Genomic DNA, 21,985 nt, shown 5'->3' on the forward strand with positions numbered 1-21,985 from the left:
AAATTAACTTTATCTCAAAAAAAAAAAAAAAAAAAAATCTGTACGCATGATTTTTCAGTGGCGCTAACAAACCAGGATCACGCGAGGAGCGCGCCTCGGCACGATGCTCACCGAGAGAGCCATTAATCTCGTCGTTGACTCTTTAATCGCTAATTAGCCAACAATTTATTCTCAAGCTCACGGACGCACACTCATCTGCGTCTGTCGCGCGAATTTAAAACCGACGCCGCAACGTCCGATGAGAAATCGCATCGAATTTCGGGATGCAAATGCAGGCGAGAAAGCAATTTTGCGGCGCGCACGTGTTGGTGCGCGTTCACGCATCGCTCGCGAAACCAATTAAAGCCGCTCTCTCGCGGCGAAGGTCGCCGCTTTAAAGTGCACTGGCGGGATATCCGCGGAAGAGGCGCGAGAGACGCTAATGCGGGGGCGCGCACGGTGGTGTGGTGGTATTTCACCGGCGAGCAAAGCGGGCGGAACATTTTTCATGCTTCCGACATAAAATCCTGGCGAGAAGCGGAGCATTAATCCTTCAGCGGCATCGAAGGTTCCTCGGCGGAGCGGCTGCAGGCAAGACAGTTCATAAATTTCGATGCACTTAGAGCGGCGCGCCAACCACCCCTTCGACGCATCAAATCTTTACCCCGGTGTCGAGCAATCGGTAAAAGACGAGAAACGAATCGATTGACGGAGATGGTAGAAAAACTAGAGATACTATTAAAAGAAAAAGTTGTAATACTAATAAGCAAACGTTACTTGATATTTTCTTCAATATTTGATTATAAAAAAATTGTGATTTTGATGACACCCCACGGTAATATACATTTCACAGAAATGTATCTCATTTTTCTCATTAATTGGTTTATTCGATGGAAATAAAATTTTATTTCGCGCTATTTAAACAAAGAATTATTTCAGTGAAATAGATTTATATCTCATAAATACATTTCTAAGTGTCTAGAAATAGAAATGTGTCTGGTGTCTACAAATATTTTCATACTTATTAAAGGAAACCATCTTTTAAAATACAAATTATTCCTATAAAGTAAAACTGCGAATGTTGAATTAGATAACAAAAATTTGTGCGAAGAAATTAAAAGACGCTATCTATAGCAATGTATAGAATGATAACGATAAAAGTAATAAAATATTGAATCAAGTAATCCATTATTGTTAAATCTCCATCTTTTATAACAATAAGAGCTTCCGTGCTTTCTTTCACGGGAGAAAGACGATAAGTACCTCAGTCCGCAAAAGGATTCCTTTATTCGTGGAATTTTCTTCAATGGACTATAATTACTCTACATTCTTTGGATTATAAGAGTGGTTCAAAATTACTATGGGCATTAAAGAACTGCGATTTGCTATTGCACAAAAAAGAAAAAATCGTGATGGAATGAAGGAGAGAAAGAGAGACTCTGAAGTGATCAAAGTTGCGTGCAAATACCGTAACTCTATATAGAGTAATGACAAATGATTCGGACGAAAGAATGTGCTACCGGCGTATAGAAAAAAAAATGCAAACTCTGATAAATGGTACGGGACTCGGAGAGAAACTTTCTCTCCTGCTCTTTTTCTCGCGTAAACTGACACGGTTACTGGGAGCTATGAAAGCCGAGTGTGCTTCTAGAATAAATCGCTTTTATGCATTATGCGGTGTGTCGCTGAGTGTTCCACACTCTCTCGACACTTCGTTTTGCTTTTATCTTCCAAGGCAGTCTGGAAAAAAAAACTGAATTCGTGCATGCTTCCGATTTGCACTCCCCTCGAAAGATTCACAACCTCTTTCCTTGGGATTTAATAGATTTATTCGCCCGACTAACAAATCTGTTTAACACATTCGTTGCTAGGGATGCATCTGGCGTGTCAGCCCCAAAGTTCATCCCCAATTCGTCATGAATGATGAGAAGCATTAGAATTTCTATTGAATTTTCAACACGCGTTATCGAATTTGACATTCAGAAATTGACTTATTCAATATTTTGTATAAAAGATTTGAATAAAAGTATTTTTGACTGTCCAAAATATATTAATAAAGTATTATTAAGATTAAAATTATTTTTCAATAATAATTAATAATAATAATTAATGTACAAGAAGTAAAACAATAGCCTTATAACATCAGTTACATGTTGTAGTCTACGTTATAATATAATAAAAAAAACAATATTGTATTTAATATACCCAGGAACTGAAGCAGGATTAGACTTTTATATCTAAATTTATCCGGAAATTATGTCTCCGATAAACGACACGCGTTAGACAGATTGCGTCTGGTGCATGCACTGAGAGTGCATTCCTCCTCTTTCTGTTAAAGATCGAATCCAGGAGCACGAGATACAGCTCCTTCCCAGTTACCGTAAATAAATCGGTAACATTTACGCATGCACGGCAGATGTTAGATACTCGTGTCGTCTGCTGGTAATGTATTCTCTTGAAAGGGAAACACGGGAGTTTGGAAAACATCCGTTACGATGACAGTTTCATGTTTGCTGATAATTATTTTATAGCATTTATAGAATCGGCTGAAAATAATTGATGGTATGAACGATACGAATCTCAAGATCGAATGTCAAATAGTTTAAACGTTTCAAACTAAAGGCATGTTCAAACTATTTAAAAATCATTTCGAATCCGAAAGTTTAAAATTATTATATGTAAAAATGTAGAGAAATATAAAATAATGTAATTGCTGTTACATTCCATTAGCTCAAATAATACAAAATCTAAAATCGAGCCATAAGACATCATCAAGATGTTATTTTTAGATGTCTTTAAGACGTAATTACGATGCGATTTGAGATTTTGTGTTGTCTGGGAACTTTCTAGGTGTTTGAGATTATAATTTGTCACTGTTGTTAATCCCTAGAGAATTAAAAGCAATATTAATAAAATCATACTGTAATCGCTTTTAATAAAATTATAAATGTAAATAATTAAATATACATCGTGTAATTTCAAAATATCAATAAAACACTATTTGTTGCAACAAACAATAATTCAATATTTATATCTGATGTTGTTATGGAAATATAAGCAAATTATTGCTTAGCGATACGTAATAACAAATGTTTATAGATATTTAGTACGCAAATTTGGACACTGGAAATACACCGTGTCGTCAGATAAAATCTGTATAATAAACTATAATGCATAACAACATGGAATCCTACCACGGTTTCGATAGAAATGTTCGTCATTATTGTTCATAAAATTAAATTAATGTCGGAAAAATTTGTCTAAAAATTTCTGAAAGAGTTACAAACACAAGAGAACAAAAAATGTTCCCGATGAATAAATCTGCTCAAGCGGTAAGAAAATTACGCTATTTAATCAAAATTTGTATCTCGTAACATGTTTTGATTCTGTTCAAATACAGAATCATTTTAATTACAGATCTTAAAATTCAAGAATTAAATAAATTTTTCTGTGAAGAGAGAAAAAATTTAAGATGACTAAAGTTCTTTTTTAAATCAAGCGTCATGTCACGTTTTCGAAAGAAATAGAGATAATAAAGTGTACCTGTTTAAAATATAATTTGTACGTTACTTGCAAAAAAAAGGAAAAATTCTGCTGTATTTATAAAACGCAAAAACTATTTGCGTAGGTGAGACACCGCGAGATGTACGTTTCGTCGTCGTTAGCTATGCAAATTGGTGACACAAACATGAATATGCAAATCGTAATACGCGCAACGCACAGAATATTTTTTTGCACGGTGGAAATTCAGTAAAACAGCGAGTGGCAAAAGTCATCGAAGAGTGTGCGGGATAACAAGCGATTGCGTTTCCAGCTGCATCATTATGGACCGCGTTGTATCCTGTCAACGGTCTAACAACCTCCGGTACTGTTTCCCGACCTTTCGTCGAAACGGTTAGACGTGGAACACGCGTACAACGTTTCTTGCACCGATGATGACTGGCAGCTGCAGAATTCTCAAGGATTCGCTGCTCCTCTTTTTCTTTTTCTTTTTTTAACGGCCGACCCTTTTAACCTTAAACCCTTTTGGCGAATGCGTGCCGCAAGGAGCGAGGACGAAGGGCGAGAAAGAGAGAGAGCTCTTAATGGAACTTTAGTTAAAGCGGATGGAAAATTAGTGGTCGGGGCATGCAAGAGGCGAGATTAATCGCCGAGCGTATTTAATATTCGCATCGTTAAAACAAGCAAGAGTACTGCTTGCGCTGAAATATTTAACCGTTGTTTTATATAATCGCCTCGATACATAATATTCCGTTCGTATTAATTTGTTACTATATAGAGTTACAAGTATGTAAAATGAATTTGATACAGTTTTGCATTATGTTCTCGAATTTAATTATGTATCCTAATTTCTCCGTGCCAAAACTGTCGAAATCCAATTTCCTGAGGTCCCCGAATCACGCCTGCGCTCGTGAAAATTTTATTGTCGCCATACATTCGCGACGCGAAATAACTTCCGGCAATGTTGGTAACATAACTCACTGCGCGACGAATTCAAATATCTGGTGGTAAAAATCGACGCTCGTGGCGAGCGAGCTGGCCGTGTTAAAACGCCGGTCCATTATTCCGGCTGAACCGGTGACTTTTACGAGCGCAGCACGAGCGGTCGTTGCAGTTATCGCGGCGTTACATCGCGGAGTTACGTCGCCGTAACGATCGTCGGGGAGGGGGATGAACGTGGCGCGGCGTGTATTCGGCGTTTCACCAATCGCAATGAGATCCGGCGATTGAGACGTTAATTAGCGAAAGATGCGCACGCCGTTTCTCGATTCGCGCGCCACGGGATTCCCGACAAGGCTAATTAACTCGCCGCGCGGCGAGTATCTCCGCGCGCCAGTAAAAAGCATCGCGGATTAATCACAACGCGCCATATCTACAACTCAGTCATCGTTGTCATCTTCGTCTTCATCTTCGTCGTCGTCGTCGTCGTCGTCGTTGTTGTTGTTGTCAGCGTTGACGACGCTGCCGTAGAAATTCTACGACGGCCGACCGATACGGACCTCACCTAAGGCAACTTATTTGCGAGCGGGTTAGTGACTTCTCTTTGCATATCACGGGTAATCTGGTCGAGGGGTCTGGTCTCTGGCTTCCAGTGTGGAGCGATTCTCAACTCGCGCTATCAGTCACTCTCTCGGTGTAATCATGACGCGCGCCGCACCCGCGATTATGACGTCTGGTAAATTACGTTCTATGGTGTATGGTGTGATACTATTTATAGCGAACCGCGCGATAATATATCCGCGCGTTTCTATGCGCTGGAATATACGCGGTTGGAAAGAGAAAAGAGGAGAGAAAGGGGGAGAGAGGGAGAGCTATTAAATACGGTTTAGGATAACTAGGAAAAATACAGCCGCTTGAAAAAGAATGAGCCTACATTTAACGACTTCGGTTTGGAGGGAAAATAAAGAGACTCTATGGTAAACGAAGAGACCTCAGCAAAACAGAGTACGATGCTAATGAAGTTATACAATGCTCAACTAATTCAATGTAGCAATAACCAACGCTAATTGCTGTCGGCTACATGTAAATATTGCGTATTCGTTTGACATAATAATATGGCATTAATTAACATTAATAACTGTACGGTCGTTTTACTTTCCTGAAAAACGGGCATAATAATACATTGCGTTATGGCGTAGGCTTATCGGGCAATGTATTCGTTAGCAATATCCATTTCTACTTTTACGCCTGAATTTATTTATTCTTGTTTTCCTTGGCACCGATGTTAACAAAAATTGCTATTATTAACTACGAGTTGCAATGACAATATTACGATAAATTGCCGTTATCATTATCGATAAAAGATTGTCGAAATTGCCCCCGTTTAGCCATCCGTTAAAGTAAGTGGTTTCTTGTTCATTTGGCATCTCTATTACGTAAACAAGGAATTTCCCGAAGGGGCCACCGATATCGATGTCCGCCTTTAATCAGTGCTAATGTGTTAATGATATCAAACTGCAATCGCACGCATAATTGAACTGCGCCAGCTAATTCGATTTGTGCAAAATTCAATTTCGTGTTGCATCTCTTCATCGGATGCAACATCGAAATGAAAATTTCGATCTTTAAATATATTAAGATTAAATATATTAAGATATTGAAATAGTATTTCAAATATATTGGAATATCGTTCGGACACTGCAAATTCGAATAAAAAAGGGTCCAAACAATCCAACAATAATATTAAATCAGAAATATATAACGGAATAATGCCAATACAAGCCGACACTTGGTATTCGTGTGTATATAATAATTTTATTATTATACAAACTCTAACTCACATAAACTGTGCGCCGAATATTTTGGCAATATAAAAATACAATTCATTAGATGAAACCGAAATCTGCGATGTAACAATTGACAAGCAATTTAATAATTTAATTCTCACCCTTTTCCTAACCCCAGAAAAAACTGTAAAGAATTTATTGTGAAAAATAACATGTCAGCCAGGGATCGAATTTGGAACCTCTCGATTTTCGGGAACGGATGTCTAAACAATATTAAAACTCTTTGAATATTTGAATACAAAATATTCTTGCACAATATAATACAATTTTTATTAAAAATTTTTAGAGAATTTTATTTAATCCTCAACTTTTTAAAATTATTATCAAGAAATTAAAAACTCCTACACTTTCTGTTTCTCCTTCTGCACCGATAATTCTTTTTTATCAAAGATGTAATGTATCATAATGCATCACATGCGCTTGAAGTCTGCTAACTGCGATAACGCGAAATCCAGGTCGTAATTACGTAATTAGGTCGGCAATATAAATAAAAAAGAAGAAAATATTGCAAATTTTCAAATATTATACAACGTTGATGTCATCGTATCGGTGTATCAGGAGTAACCTTTCGTCGAGGATAAATCTGCGATGGAAATGTGTAAAAACAAGATTAGTGTAAGATATTGCGACACGAGTGCGAGTTACACAGCGGTTTTATTTGCCGAGATAAAATCTGCAAGAACAAGATCCTAATTTATCGCTTAAATGACGAGCATCTTATTTTTCCGCATCTAGTTGTGTATCAGCGAGGTAAATGACGATGGCAAACACGCGTGCGGTATCACCGCAATCGCAACTATGGCAATAAACCGCTGTAAGTTGCCAGGGATACATTATTTGTGGTTGTTGCTATTGCATTTGCGGTACTACATCTGGTTGAAGATATGAGGATTGTTCAATGCGGTTGTTTCAATCAAAGTTCCAAGTATTTCAAATCTAATTAAAATTCTTTTTAAATTCTCTGTGTAACAAAAACAATAACAGAGTACTAATATCAATTTATCGATTTTGATATTATCTGATTACTCAATGTTTTTTTTTTTTAGTATCTTAAGAAATATTTGACAAATGCAAAGCCTCAGAAACCAAAGACAAAAACTAGATTGTCCGAGAAATAAATGATAATCCCGTTTCCCCGTAACAAACGCTGGGGCTAATTTCGCAATTACGTATTCGCTGTCTTGGTCCGTTTCCAGACAGCGCGACCACGAGGAGATCTTCATCTGCCAGTCGCGCGAATGAGACGACCTTAATCCCTAAATGTCACGTCAAACATTCTCTCCGCGGTGCGACACGAACGGGACTTAATTCCATAAAAGACAAACTCGCGTCGCCCGGAGAAATTCAATTTGTGTGCGAGTTTTGCATAACGAGTACGCCGCGGTGGCCACGTATATATAAGCCCGATAGTTTCTCATTAAGCCACGCTGACCCAGAACCAGATCCCACAGCGCGAGCACAATGGCACCATCGTCGGGGGTAACCACCCCCTCGACTGCTCGACCGGTTCAATTGGATGTACAGCTTGCATACCGATAGTCTCGCGGGAACAATACTGTGCGTAAACCTGTATGTGCCAAAGCACGAATGTGTCTTCTGTAGTGACGCAAGCATCGCTATAACAGCACACCGAATTAATGCACGATGCACAAAGAGGAAGAAACAAGTTCAGTACATTGAGTTTTGAAATTTCTTACTTCTTTTTCGAGAGCCGTGGAATCGCTTTAAAAGGTTTCTCGATAATTGATTTATGCTAAAATGAAATAAGATGACGATCCCATGGGTGGGGTTGGTCAATTAATTATGGTCAACTTTACAAAATTAATTATTTTACAGATACACATATTAATTGCAGAAATATTTTTACATTTTTTAATTTTTTTTGTAATTATTGTAGTACGTAATTGTTTTTTCAATCCTTGCTGATGTTTAAGAAAAAAATAGAACGTTATCTGTAATAACTTCTTGAAAAATTATGATACTTTTAGTATTTAGTACATAAAATATATAATAATATACATTAAAAACGTAGGTTATCGGCCTCTAATTGTAACTTAAACATTTTTAAACATTTTTCCAAAATTCACAATCGGTTTATTGAATATTTAATAACTTTCCTTTGAAATTATAATTCACTGATTACATTGATGTTAACAACCTTTCTGAATAAAAAAAACCTTTCTATTGATCGTTAAATTAGACGAAATTATTTTAATAACCTTAAATGACTCATAATTGGATCGTCATCTTATGCAACTTGCGTTCGTTTCGACATGCATTAATATTGCCTATTAGAACAAAAGCTGGGAAAAATTGTGCAATACAGTTCCAATTTGCTAGTGCTGCCAAAAGAAATTTGCTTGAATACACATTGAAAAGGTATGTCAAAGCATCGTAAGCAATTTCTTCTATAAAAAGGCAAGTTTGTAACCGAAAATATTCTAGAAGCAACTGTCGCGCGTTGTCTGTCGGCTGAAATCGGTTGTGACATTGAATGCATGCAAAATGCACATTGAACGTGCTCACACGTGTATCGCGTTCTGCGAAAGCTCAGCAGTGCCTCGATCCCTGACCTACATGGACGACGGAATCTCAAATTGTGGTTGATATACCCCGAAGGATTTCAGGGCTCGGCTCACAGCGCTCACTTATGCCGATGCCTGCACTTGCACGAGGCTTGCACCGCAAAAAGATACAACGACGACTCGTTGCATTTCGCGTATTACCAAGATAAAAGTATATTGGTCTTTTGAGGAAAATGTCGTCAGTCCGCATCCCGCTGCGCGACTTACAGCTCAACATTTTGCACGACGGTCGTGTCGGAAGAAATTGTTTCTCGTTACCTATTTCGTGAGGCACAGAGCGCCGCGAGCTCAGGTGGAATCGCAAAATGTCGCTCGTGATTTCACGATGGAAGGTACGTGAGATTGGGAGAACGATATTCGCAGGAGAATAGAGGATCGCGGAGAAAATTCTGCTCCAGTTCTAAATCATACCTTAAAAACTTTTATACACGCTGTCAATTTCGTCTCTATATAAAATTGCATAAATGTAGCGCAATTAAAATGCCAATACTAATGAGTGAATATTCTTTAAAAATATAAATATGCAAAAATCTTTCAATAATTCCCATTTTCTAATGATCGTGAGAAACTCCAGTGCGCCGCATCATTAAAGAAATTAACTCGCGTTAATTTCTTTCTTGAAATCGAAACTTGCGAGTTACATACTCGTAATATTAAAATTAAATTGTAGTAGTTTCGGCATTGTATATCAGGCATAATTTGATTAACAATAGGTACTTACCGTGACTTGATGATTAGTCGGACTAGGGCTAGGGCTGGGAGTGGAAGTTGGCGTAGAGAGTTCTCCTGATGCCGGAGATGGCGAATTTGCAGTAACACTGCCAACGGATGGAAATGCCCTCGCTGGATCGGCTTGCCATTGTTTATGGATTTGCTGCGAGGTGTCTCGGAACCGCGCGCCCTAGAGCAAAAAGCGCATAATTTCTTATTAAAGATGTTGGAAGACGAGACGAGATGAGATGAAATGTTCTCCGAGCAATTAGGAACACGTCAGTATTTGTTTTCAGATTAAAACGTCGAACATACAGCCGTGGCCAGAAATAGTAGGTACCCTACATTTTGTAAAAATACTTTTAATTGGAAGAATTTAAACAGAAATTAAAATGTGAATTATCCTTTGTTTCAAGAATGCTTTGTATACAATGCCTGTAATGATAAGATACAAGAATTTCAGATAAACGAAAAAAGTATAAATGCTTAATAATTTTAGCCAAGGCTGCAGTTTCTTCATAATTATAAATAATTAAAAAAAAATGTATTGTCTTGGTAGAAATTCATAAAATATTAAAGAAAGTGTAATTAAGTGGTTTGATATTTAAAATATATTTTCATTACGCTGTTTGGTTCGGTCAGTAAAAGTATTGAACGATTTCCTTTCCCGCGAAAACGCGTACCATTTCACGACAATTAATATGCGTACGTCGCCTCTGCGACGTATTGTTAAACACTTGCATCCTTGAAGAACTAGATCGCCCGCGTACATGTCACATCATCAGATGACACAGTTCGATTAGTCTCGGATATTTGCCTCTAGACAATCGTATCGAGATCGATCGCTCCGCTCCGCCGATCCGACAAGTCTAATTAGAATGGCGAGCCAGCCTGCGCGATTGCTGTAAATAAGGTCGCATTCCCTACTAAATTTTACGTTAATCTGAAATGCCGTTAGCTATCTAGTTTTCATATCACCCCGTAAGTGTACTGATATCAATCAAAGCTAAATCTACAGTGCGTTGCAAGCGTAAAGTTAAAAACAATCATAGACGGAGACCTGAAACGGAAGTCGAGCTAAGTGCCAACGAATATGAAGCCTAAGAAAATAATGGCCAAGAAATAGTCATTAATTTATTTCTCTCTTTCCTATATATCACGTGTACGACGGTGCTCTTTTTGCACGTATACGTATCACGGTATTATTTAATGTGCGTAATTTAACACATATGAGAAAATATCTGTGTCAATCGTTTACTATGACGTGTATCTACCGCAATTAATAATTCTACAGCGGCTGTCAAGATGACGGGTTGACGGCTGCCTGGTGTGGAAGTTCGTAGACCTCACGGCCGAACTGCGAAAGATTGCGTGCGCGTGTGCAATCCTTCAAGAACGGCGTCGCTCGCGGATGCGATAATTGCGCTTATGCAACGCCTCGCCGTAATAGCAATTAGCGTCGGGGGAGTATAATAGGGACCGTATAAGTGGAATCTCTCTCTTTCTCTCTCTCTCTTTCAAGTGAGCGTGTTCCGAACGTGGCCCGTGCCTGCCAATCGAAGCTGCCTTTTTCAGACCCTTGAGACTCGATGTGTAGGCCCTGTTTGCGAGAGCGGAGAGCACGTCGGCGAATTGCGGAGAGTCAATCTAAAATTTTTCACCCATGTCAAATCGGCGCGCCCGATTGCCACGGTCTCAGAATTAATTTCACGAGGAATGAGGCTAATTTACATCCGCTACGGCATTCCCCTCGCAATCGCGGCCACATTGTATATAATAATATCTCACGTCGTGTAATCTCCCGCAGATTGCACGCCGCGATTAAAGGCTGCATTTTTCGGGAGCTTCTCTTACTTCTGCGCATCGCGCGGTATTAAATCTACGGCCGCGTGCACGTGTCGGTCAAAGTGACACTCGCGGAATAGATTGGCAAAACAGTTGGTGTTTGTAGAGCGTACATGGTGGCTTAGAAATTCACTCTTTGAATTTTTTGAAAATGCGTTTCAATTTTAAGGAAAATATTGACGACCGTGATCAATACTTTTTTGTAATTATTAGGAATGGCTGATATTTACATACCGTATACAATAATTCATATCATACGATATACGATACGATATTTTATTAATAAAATTGTGCTGAATACATCAAGAGACGCGGTAGCGGCTCGCGCCAATGTATATTTTTTTTCCTTCCATATATTTTACATTCATAAATTTCAATATAATATTTTAATGTCAATTCTTTCAGAATGCAACAATGCAAATGTTCCGAAAATCGAGAATAAATATAAATTTATTACGAAAGTTTTGTTAGGACGGCATCCTCTATGTGGGAAAAGAGAAATGTATAAAGAATTTCTAGCTTTCTCTATATATAAAATTTATGTGAAAAATAATAAAACAGAAGAAAATTCATGTTTCACCCGATATGTGTTTCAAACAGAATCTCGACGTGCGCGAATCTCGATGTGCCAGAGACCGAATGGAAACGCTTTCGTGTGCGTGCCACGCCGATCGTATAGGCTCACATAAACGTGCACGATCAAGACTAACGGGCTGCTGTGATTTAGCCTCCGTCTTTCATGACGCTGCGCGAGAGTGATCCAACACGATCGAGATCGTCAGATACGTTCGTGGCATTCACGTGGCGATCCGGACGATCTACGCGGAGGTCGACTACCGGATACGGTTCAGCGGAACGTGTGCGGGGCGCGATCGTTTTCATCGTAAACAAAGACGCGGCTTAAATGGCGCTTCAGTTAAATCACGATTTAGAGGATAAAGCCCAATGTTGCGAAACAAAACTCTCTTCCGACGCTGTTGTTCATAATGAATCGCATGGTTCGTACCGTGATATAGCGAAAACTTAGCTCTCTTTATGTTGTAGACTCATTTAGATTCACAGATAATATACTAGTGGACTTTCCTTCGCCTATAATTCAAAACTGTAATTGTTGTTGCATTAAATAGAGATCTTGCTCTTTCTTATGATAAAATTATTAATGATTATTAAATAATAATAAAAAATCACGAAAAGTCAAAATAATTTTCACTTTGACACTCTTCGATATTAATAAACAGTTTATAATATCCTACAATACAGAAAAGTAAGTATATCTCGACATAATTTATGAATATATAATTTAAAATTGATGAATTGGTGATAGATTTTAATTTAAAAGGTTTTTCTAATTGAAAGGGCAAAAAATATCGATTATACATGTATGAAGAAGTAGAAAGTAAAAGGTCTACTTTATAATTCTAAAATAGCAGGTTAACGATTGGTAAAAAAATATTTGGATTATATGCGTAGAAAATCAATTTAAAACTTTAAAACCGTTTCTCTCAAACCTTGTTTTTAAAATCGTGGGAAACTCTCTCGAAAAAAACAGTTTAACTGATCGATTTGAAATTTCGCATAATTACTACTGACACCGTTTTTGCAGTTCATAAACCACAATTTGTTTATATTTATCAATTATTTGATCTTTTTTTTTAAAAAAATACGCAAAAATGCTGTAAATCAAAACATGATTTTCGCCTTGCCGCCATTTTATTAAATTTCACAATTTTAATCTAAATGTTGGTTCAATGTAGAATACTGATAAAAAAGAATAATTAAAATATTTTTATTACAGGATTGTCGGAAATTCCCCGTGATGTTTATATTTTTCTCAACGCGTCAAATTCAATGGATCAGGAGAAGAGGGGAGTGGAGAAGAGAAATATCATTTTAATTCTGTAACTGTAACTTATAGGACAAAACTTGGTATTAAAACAAATAAAAAGTTTAACTTCATCAGTTGTACAGTTTGTTCATAATCCACTTCCAAAAGTAGTCAGTTTTTAGGCCTTCGAAGCAAAAAAATTCCTTAATTAATAAAATTATTTTGTTAGGGTATACATTAGATTTGAACGTTATCAAAATGTGACAATTTTTGAAAGTTTTGAGCCCGTTTTATGATCCGTGTTATTTGTAATAATAATCGTGATTACAATTGATATATGATCGTAAATATCATTTATTGCCAGAAAAAGATCTTTCATTATCAGCGAACCGCCCTTTCTCCCTATAGGTACTCAGTTGAATTGCCTATCTCGCGATCGCTCGAGAAGATCGACTGTTATCTATCATGTAATCCCCACGCGAACACGCGCGGTCTACTCGAGCACGCGGCGGAAATTGATTGCATCGCGGTGGTAATGCAACGCGGCGCAGTTCCGCTTTTTGTTCCCTGTTATACACGGAAGGGTTAGGACGCGGGGCAGCGACGTCATCTCGTTTGCGTGCGACGTCGTTCTCTCGCGAATTAAATGCTGCGCGAAATTTTTCAGCATCAAGTATCCGTCGAGAGCGTTAAAGTGAGCACGCGCGAGTTTCACGGCGGTGTACGTACGTCAAGTATGGCGCATAATGTTACCCGACAACCGAGATGATACGCCGCTTCTCGAATCTAGTTGAGGTTCTGTGAGTGCATCGAGAAGTTCTTGGAATTTCGCTGTAATTCGAAGTGACAGTAAAATCACTCATCGTCAAATTTCATTTGACATATTACTTTTCGCACTTTTCGCATCATCGAAAAAATTCTGCAATTCCTAAATTTATTCACGCCTGAATTAACATTGTTGATCGATAATTTGAAAACTTTTAATGGAATACGATCGTTCGACTTTAATTCTAATAATTTTAATAATTTCGATACGAGTAATACAAGTTAAAGTAAGAAAATCAGTATCAGATAATCTAGGAGAAATAAAAATTAAAACATTATATTCAGAAGAGAAGCTGGCACTCTGTCTTCTTCGTTCCCCCGAGAGCCACGTCATGACACGTTCGTTATTCCCGCGTCATTAAAATTAAACACGCTTGACGTGCCGACGAAGTGTTGGCATGCCAATCGGCCTGGTCTGCCTTCGAGCGACGATGCCGCGAGGACTAATCGCGCGATCGCAAAAATCGCGAGGCGCGTCGAGGAGGAAGCGATCGCGCGCCGAATTGAAGTCCCTGCGGACTCGATGCCACGGCGCGGATCTCCTATCGAGCGATCTTACCGCGTACCTCGTCGAAGAGGTCGTCCAGTTCTTTCCGTGGTATCTTGGCCTTCATCCCGCGGGCATTCCTCGCGTCGAACTTCCCCGACGTCTCTTTATCTCGACGCTGCGCGAAGGAGACCAAACAAGAAGAAGGGTCGAAGAGGAGAACGAGGGATGAGGGCCTCGTTTCCCTTCGCTTCTTCAAATATCACGAGTCGGAATCCCGTTCTCTCGTCGGGATCTCCCTCTTGTTTCCGCTGGTATTCTCGAAAGCACTTTCTTAGGCACATAAATAGTCGATGACGCGCGGTAAAGTGCGAGAGAAGGTCGCGCGATAATGGCCACGACGACGCGCGGCCGGTTCTGCACTCTTCATCCTCGGGGATGTCGTCGTTGCACCAACCGGTCACGTCGGTTCATCATTCATCGCCACTGCTCATTCGACTGGAGCGTGCGCCCGGAGCAACTCATACGAAATTACACTGACACATGACACGTCGCATCCGATTTTTCATTGAAGTTTTCATCGATATTTCTTCACATAAAAAAATGAGTAATTCGTATATTGCGATTATAAAACTGTATACGGTTATTAACACATTATTATTATCAATTTATAAATCAAACTGGAATCACTGGAATTTACATTGTATTATATTCAGATAGCATTCAATAAACTTGTGGTGAAAGAGAATTCGTGTGGTAGAAAACGTATATAAAGCAAATATCTTTAATTATAAATAATTCACGTAATATCTCGATAATCACTGATCGTATTCCGATAATGCATTCGAAGGCTGGCAGTACTTCTCGTGTCGACGATATTAAGTATGAAAATTTATTGGGCCATTCGGCAAACTCGTAGCAATATTTTTCTAACTCCGACGTACAAATCCACGCCTCGAATTCGCGTGACTTCGTCGATAAACCGCGGAATCCTTTCAAGAACTTTGCAAACGACATCAATTCGTCTCACGCGTTCGCAGCGCATTGACATATCTCTCCCTTCGAAATATGAAAGACCTTGAATACGTGAATCTGTCCACGGTTCTTTCAGAGATAAAACAATTAGTATATCGTAGTATTAATTAACTAACTACTATTACTAATTTAAAACTTATTACTTATTTAAGTAATAAGTTCAATTTAAAAAAAACAAGTTTCTTTAAAATGTTGCATTTGATAATTTTAATGCACAATGTTCATCGACTTACATTCTCTATTTTTGAAACTATTGCCTCAAAATCGATAACGTTCGAGCTATTGAGGAAAAGGAGAGTGCAAGAGTTGAGAGAAAAAAAAATCATTAACTATAGCGGTTTTACGTGTTCGAGCACTTAGCCCGCGGGAAAGCCACCATTTTCGTGCTTGAACCCTCATCCTTGAAACCTAACTCGTTTCAACGTCCACTCCGAATGACCAAGGGCTCATTGCTCTTGCTCCTCGATCGGCACTTCCGCTCGCGGTGTATCGTGTTTCGAGCGCGTACTGGATTTCGAGTCGTTGCAAGAATATCGAGTGCATAAAATGTGTACGGTGACAACGACGGAGAGCGGCCACGGCGATGTTCTCACGACACGCGGTCCCCGATCTGGCCGATTACGATCTCTCGGTTTCTTTCCAGCGCGCCGCGAGGATTTCCGCGTGCCATTAATCTCGCGGGTTAATGTTAATGCGAAAATGTTCAGTCGACCGCGCGGGTTCCCAGATCGTCGGAGGGGGGCTAATAAATGTTCCCTGCCCGGCTCCACGCACTACCGCGTAGACAAATACGAGTTATGAATTACGTCGTACGGTGATAATAATAATAACAATAATAGTAAAAGTCACCGCTTCCTGTGAGAATGCGCGTTCCGCTCGCGTTCGTAACGGTAATTGTGTTCCTCAATTTCGCTTACATCTGTTTACCCGTCGCGCTCTGGAACGTCAAACCGAATGACTGGAAGGATTATCGCTCGTATTCAGCGCATTAAGCCAGATCCATCCGTCTATCTTTCGTGGCGGGTAAATGACGCTGCACGCCCGATGCACTCAGGAAAGATGTCACTTCTAAGCTTTTCGCAGACATCACGGCGAAATAATTTCTTCTGACTTTTTGTCTCCACTGACGCGCATCCCGCGCGCGAGTGGCTGTAATAACTAACGATACATGTGTTTACTCTGACGTAAACACCTCCCGCGAAGCTATTCGAGCGACTCTGGTTAATATTTGAGATCTGTGGCCGTCACCAGCGTGGTCACTACTTCCCTTCATCTAACTGTCACTCTGTCACCGGTCTCGGTTCGTTAGACAATCGAAAGGAGCGAGCAGCAAAAATCCCAGTTGTTCCGGAGTTGTTTTTAATATGTCGACTGACTGACTGAGCATCTTATTTATATTTTAGAGCAAGCCTTTAAAGAAAATAAAATAATAGCGTTGATAAGTATAGATAATAATTACAAAAGATAAAGCGAGTAAAGACTTTCCGTTGTCGGCTTGCGAACGGGTGACGACAGTGCGCTCTGAAGTACGTTGCACGGATGTGGTAGACCACGCGAGGGAGAACGAAGCCAGACGTATCCGCTCCTCCGTAGCATCGCTTCGGGGAGGATAAACGACCTGGCGCGCGAGATCGAGATTATACCAGCAGCGAAACCTCGACATTTGTACAGACCCGATTTAACAGAGGAACGCTCCCCTTTTTTCGCCGACCGAATGCGTCGTAATCCCGGATATTCTCGACTATGTGCACCAGCGAAATGCAAATAACTGTGTAAAAAATTTCGCTTCTATGCAAAATTGGAGAAAGGGAATAGAAACGGAAATGCTTTGTGTAAAATTGGAATTAAAAGAATTGATCTTCGTTAAAAAAAAAAGAAAAAAAAATACGAAATGGATAGACTGATAAAATTTCGACGCTTTCAATTTTAATACCATTAAAATTGTACAGTTTTAAATGATTAATTAATTCTTCCTCTGCTCTTTGAAAGTGAAAGAAAATCGCATTATGAACGAAAGAGTGTTCATTTTCATATCTGAATATATATTTGAGGAATATTACAAACAATAGTAAAAGGACAAGTTTCGAATTAGAAGTCTTTCTTTATAATGGCTAACAGAGATAAAGCCGGTGTATCACTCTTTGTTAGACCGAAAATTGCGAGCGGAGATTTTCCATTTCCTGAGTAAATGAGCCCTGGTGGGGAGGATTACGAGCTACAAGCAAAACCTCAACGTCGACATCAACTCTCCGAGCCCAAGCTATGCACGCGGCCGTTCCCGCTGTCGCCGTTTGTTCACGAAAGAAATTCAGGCTACATGTCTGCTCCGCTTCGTGCTCGTGCTACGAAGTCTCCTCTTTAAGCGATCGGGCCGCGCACGTTTCGCGAACACATCGGCCAAAGGGATACTACACCTCGGATACCGTTTCTCACGGCGTGCTATCGGCTTGCTTTTGCAGAGCAGATATGTATGTATGTATGTATGTCCGCGCGGCGTTTATCGGGACCAACAATAAACTGTAGAATTTCCATCGTTACGACGCGACGCCCGGGACATGACGGTCCACGAGAGAGCGAAATATCGTGTTGCTGTGTTTAAATGAGGGTGTCGATTCTATCGCGAGACACGACGCGACATGACGCGGCGGGACAAAATGCTACAGCGGTTTAATGCTACGAGATTATCGCCAATATCTCGCTGAAACATGACAACGTACGGTGTAATTATTATTTCGGCGCAAAATTGTGCATTTCATGGAGGTGTTGGTATTAATCAGAAAATACAGAACAGAGTTGATTACCTTCTCGACGATGAACAGAAAATTGAAATGTACGTTTATCACGCGTTTTCAGAAATCTCTATAACTTTCCTCTTACTTTGAAAACAACTTTTATTAATTGATATTAATTTGATATCGTGTTCTAATTGTAGATTCGACTGTACTTATAATTTGCAATGCATGTGATACATCCTGGTGGAAGTACAATAATATATAGGTCGTTATTGTCCCAGCAGTATTACGTTTCGCTGGGACATTAGTAACGAAAAGGTCAATTGATGATTCTAGTGGCCCGGAAAGGTCGGACGGGTACGGTGTACGATGACATATGTATTATGTATAAAATATTTGTTCAACTTGTAATACGTAATATATTATTTCAACACGGTAAAGCTGCATGCAATTTCAAAATTACGGACTGTAGTAAAACACTCAACCTCGTAATTTGAAATGCTAATTATTTTATCAAACTTATAACAGTTAGTATGCCAAAGTTGGTATGCAATGGGAAACATTTTATAATCCGAATTGCATCGCTATTATCGTTATTATCTCTATTATACAGTGGCAGATAGTGCCGTTTATGACGTAAAGCAAGCAAACAATCATCGCTCTCACGCATTGCTACTAACTTGTGTTACGTGTCGCTGAAGCACGTGAGAATGATCACGCGTAAAGCAGGCATGAATAAAGAAGCCTCTATACTTTCCCTTGGCGCGAGATACTATCGTACCAAAATCCTCGATTTCCCAGAAATTTAAAATAGACAAATTTATCCGATTTCGTGTACCAGCATTCCTTTTTAGAAAATTAAGTGTATTTCATTCTCTTGTAATTGAATTAAAATAAAAAAAAAAGACAAAAAATTATTTCAACTTTATTATGTAATTTATCTTTTCTGCGTAATCATAACAAAAATATTTCCCCTTTCTTAAAATAAAATCGCTAATCTTCTTATCAACTAGAGGGCTGTTGAATATTTATTATTATTCAAATTTTCTACATTCAAAACTTTGTTATACTACAAATTAAAAAAAAATTAGCGTTTCAAGTAACGAGGTTGAGTGTTTCACTCTCGTCTATAATTAAACCTTGAAGCGGGACGCAGGTTTCATGGACCAATAACTTCCTTGTAAGATAATAACGTCTCTCAACAGTAATTCAAGATCGTCGCCGCCCACGCGTCTGCTACGCATCAGCATCAAAGTATGGCTGAATGTATAATTCTGTCGGGCGATAACCAGCCGGATATAATCGGATTATATTCTCTTTTTTGATTCCGCCAGTTTGGACCACAACTTATCGCGTAACAACCATACAAATATTTACATAATTATTGTCCTTTGTACTTTACGTCATAATATGTGCAATCAGGCGACATACATTATGTATCCGACTTTTTTGTTGAATATAAGAAATTGATATGTGATTCACTGACGACATTTAAACGCGCATAACTCGATACATAATAACATTTAAGTGAAACTCGTTAATATGCGCTTTCAAGCTTATGAACTTTATACCGAGAATAACATATAATATTATTCGGTTCAAATGTCAGTGAACAAGTCGATATACGAGGCGAATAGAACAGACAATTATCGAATAGAAATAACTATCGAAATTCAATCCTTTATATAATCAATAAACTTTCTTCCTTTCGAGATTTTTATTTAGTTCAGAAATGCAGTTTCATTAAAATGATTTTACTTAAAATAAATCCGGCATTTCAAAATTATTTAAAATGTTACGTGTTCTTTAATTGCTATCGATTGTTTTTTATTTAAATTTTCTATTACATTATTATTGTAAAATAATATAAAATTTATTAGATAGCTAAAATGTTAACAATAATTATCGAGATATTTTTATTTTATGTCTATTTTCTTTTCATTTAAATTGATATTAAGTTATATAAATATATATAATTTTTTGGAATATTTAGGAAGTTGTCGTTATATTTTCTTTTATAATTAATTTTAATTCGTTTAAGCTCCAGAGCTATACTCGCATCCGTGTTTTAGAATATACGTATATATGTTTTTCACCTTGTGTCTATTTTCTTTTTATTTAAATTGATATTAAGCTATATACATATATATTCTAAAAACACAGATGCGAGTATAGCTCTGGAGCTTAAACGAATTAAAACTAATTATAAAAAAAAATTATAACGACAAATCCCTAAATACTCTAAAATCCTCATCTTGCAAACACCACACGACTCGAAAAAAACTTTATGTGCAGTATAACTCACTCTTGCAGTATGCATCAACGTATGCAAACTCTGCGAATAATAACACATATATTATATTCTGAAACCATTAAATTTCACAAATTTATCCACAAACACTCTATGCACGACAGTGAGACATCAATTTCACGTGTCGAGATAATTCAACCAAGTTCAGAGAAATTTTTCAAGAAGCAAAACGCAGGTTCGCGCGATGTTAACATAAATTTCGTGAGAGATGAAAAATCGCTTCACTTTGCCGCGATCACTGGATCCTGCGACACTCTCAAACAGATTCCTAGACCCTTTCTAGCCCTATCCGTATTTCTCACGCGCGCTTGGCGTACGTGCGCTCACACGTGTGCACGTACGTCGACTGGCCGCTGTTGTGCGCACAGCGAGTCGCGGCATCCACAGATCCACTCACGATCTCCACGCTCACGAGTCACCGAGAGACGTGCGTCGCATGTGCCGTTCGCTGTGAGCACCTCGGCGTGCTCTTCGTCTTCGCCTTCGTACCGACGCGACGTCGTAAGACGCCGTTCACTCCGAAAGAGTGGGGAAAACCGATGGCAGAGACCGCAAAGGGGATTTCTACCACAGCTGCAACTACCCCCGCTTGCATAACCAGAGCTCATGATATGCATGAATATAAAGGATTGAGAAGGGAAGGTTTCCCATTTCCTGTTCAGTTGGAAGCAAAAAGCTGTCTCGCAATAGTGATATCGGGGGATAGCGAGAAGCGGAGCATTGAACTTTTTTCCAATCTCGGACATTCTCCGTTATTCGCGAGCCATGTGAACGGAGTGATCGATCGGATGCAATCGACTGATGTAAATTTATCTCGTAGACAGATGGACATGTATGTTTTGACGAAATAAAATAAATTCAATGCTGCAGCAGATAATGTTTGTTCGAAATATCACGAATATAAAACTCAACATTTTGAAATTGTTTATATATATATATATATATATATATAAAAAGAAGAAAAAAAGAGAGGAAGATTTTTCTTCTCGCTTTTGAAGAACTTCAAAGATGATGAAAGAATATTTCTCGTATGTTATAGACACGATCTAGTTTTCCTCGAAAACAACTAGGTTCTACTTCTATAAATAATGCTCACTGCGGCTGCTGTCGCATGATTCACTGAACACATCCGGCATGATGTATAGATCATATTCGATTAATTTCCCTCTGGCGAGTTGACCGTGGACACGCAAGCAAAATAGAATATAGCTAATTGAATGATGACTTTTTAAGAATTTCGTCGAATTTTTGTTACTACGAAAATAATCACGAAATCATTATTATTATTATATTTTCACTTGATAAAAATAAAAATATTATGTAAAATAATACATTGAAATATTATGTAAAATAATACATTGAA

General features: G+C 38.6%; 1 protein-coding gene across 10 annotated transcripts in view; it reads right to left on the reverse strand.

Annotated features, from left to right (window-relative positions):
* The window catches only part of LOC105194673 (tensin-1), a 203,578-nt gene that overhangs the window by 64,644 nt on the left and 116,949 nt on the right, over nucleotides 1-21,985 (reverse strand). For 7 of the 10 annotated variants that reach the window (XM_011159715.3, XM_026130838.2, XM_026130837.2 and 4 more), the window contains one exon: nucleotides 9,573-9,752. In XM_011159715.3, the coding sequence (XP_011158017.1) occupies nucleotides 9,573-9,752 (180 nt within the window). Of the gene's footprint in view, nucleotides 1-9,572; nucleotides 9,753-14,623; nucleotides 15,234-20,616; nucleotides 20,988-21,985 lie in introns of those variants that run through there. The other 3 variants (XM_039455045.1, XM_039455046.1, XM_011159717.3) reach the window with 3 other exon arrangements.

The sequence above is a fragment of the Solenopsis invicta genome, chromosome 11 (assembly GCF_016802725.1).
Source record: "Solenopsis invicta isolate M01_SB chromosome 11, UNIL_Sinv_3.0, whole genome shotgun sequence".
Taxonomy (NCBI): Eukaryota; Metazoa; Arthropoda; class Insecta; order Hymenoptera; family Formicidae; genus Solenopsis; species Solenopsis invicta.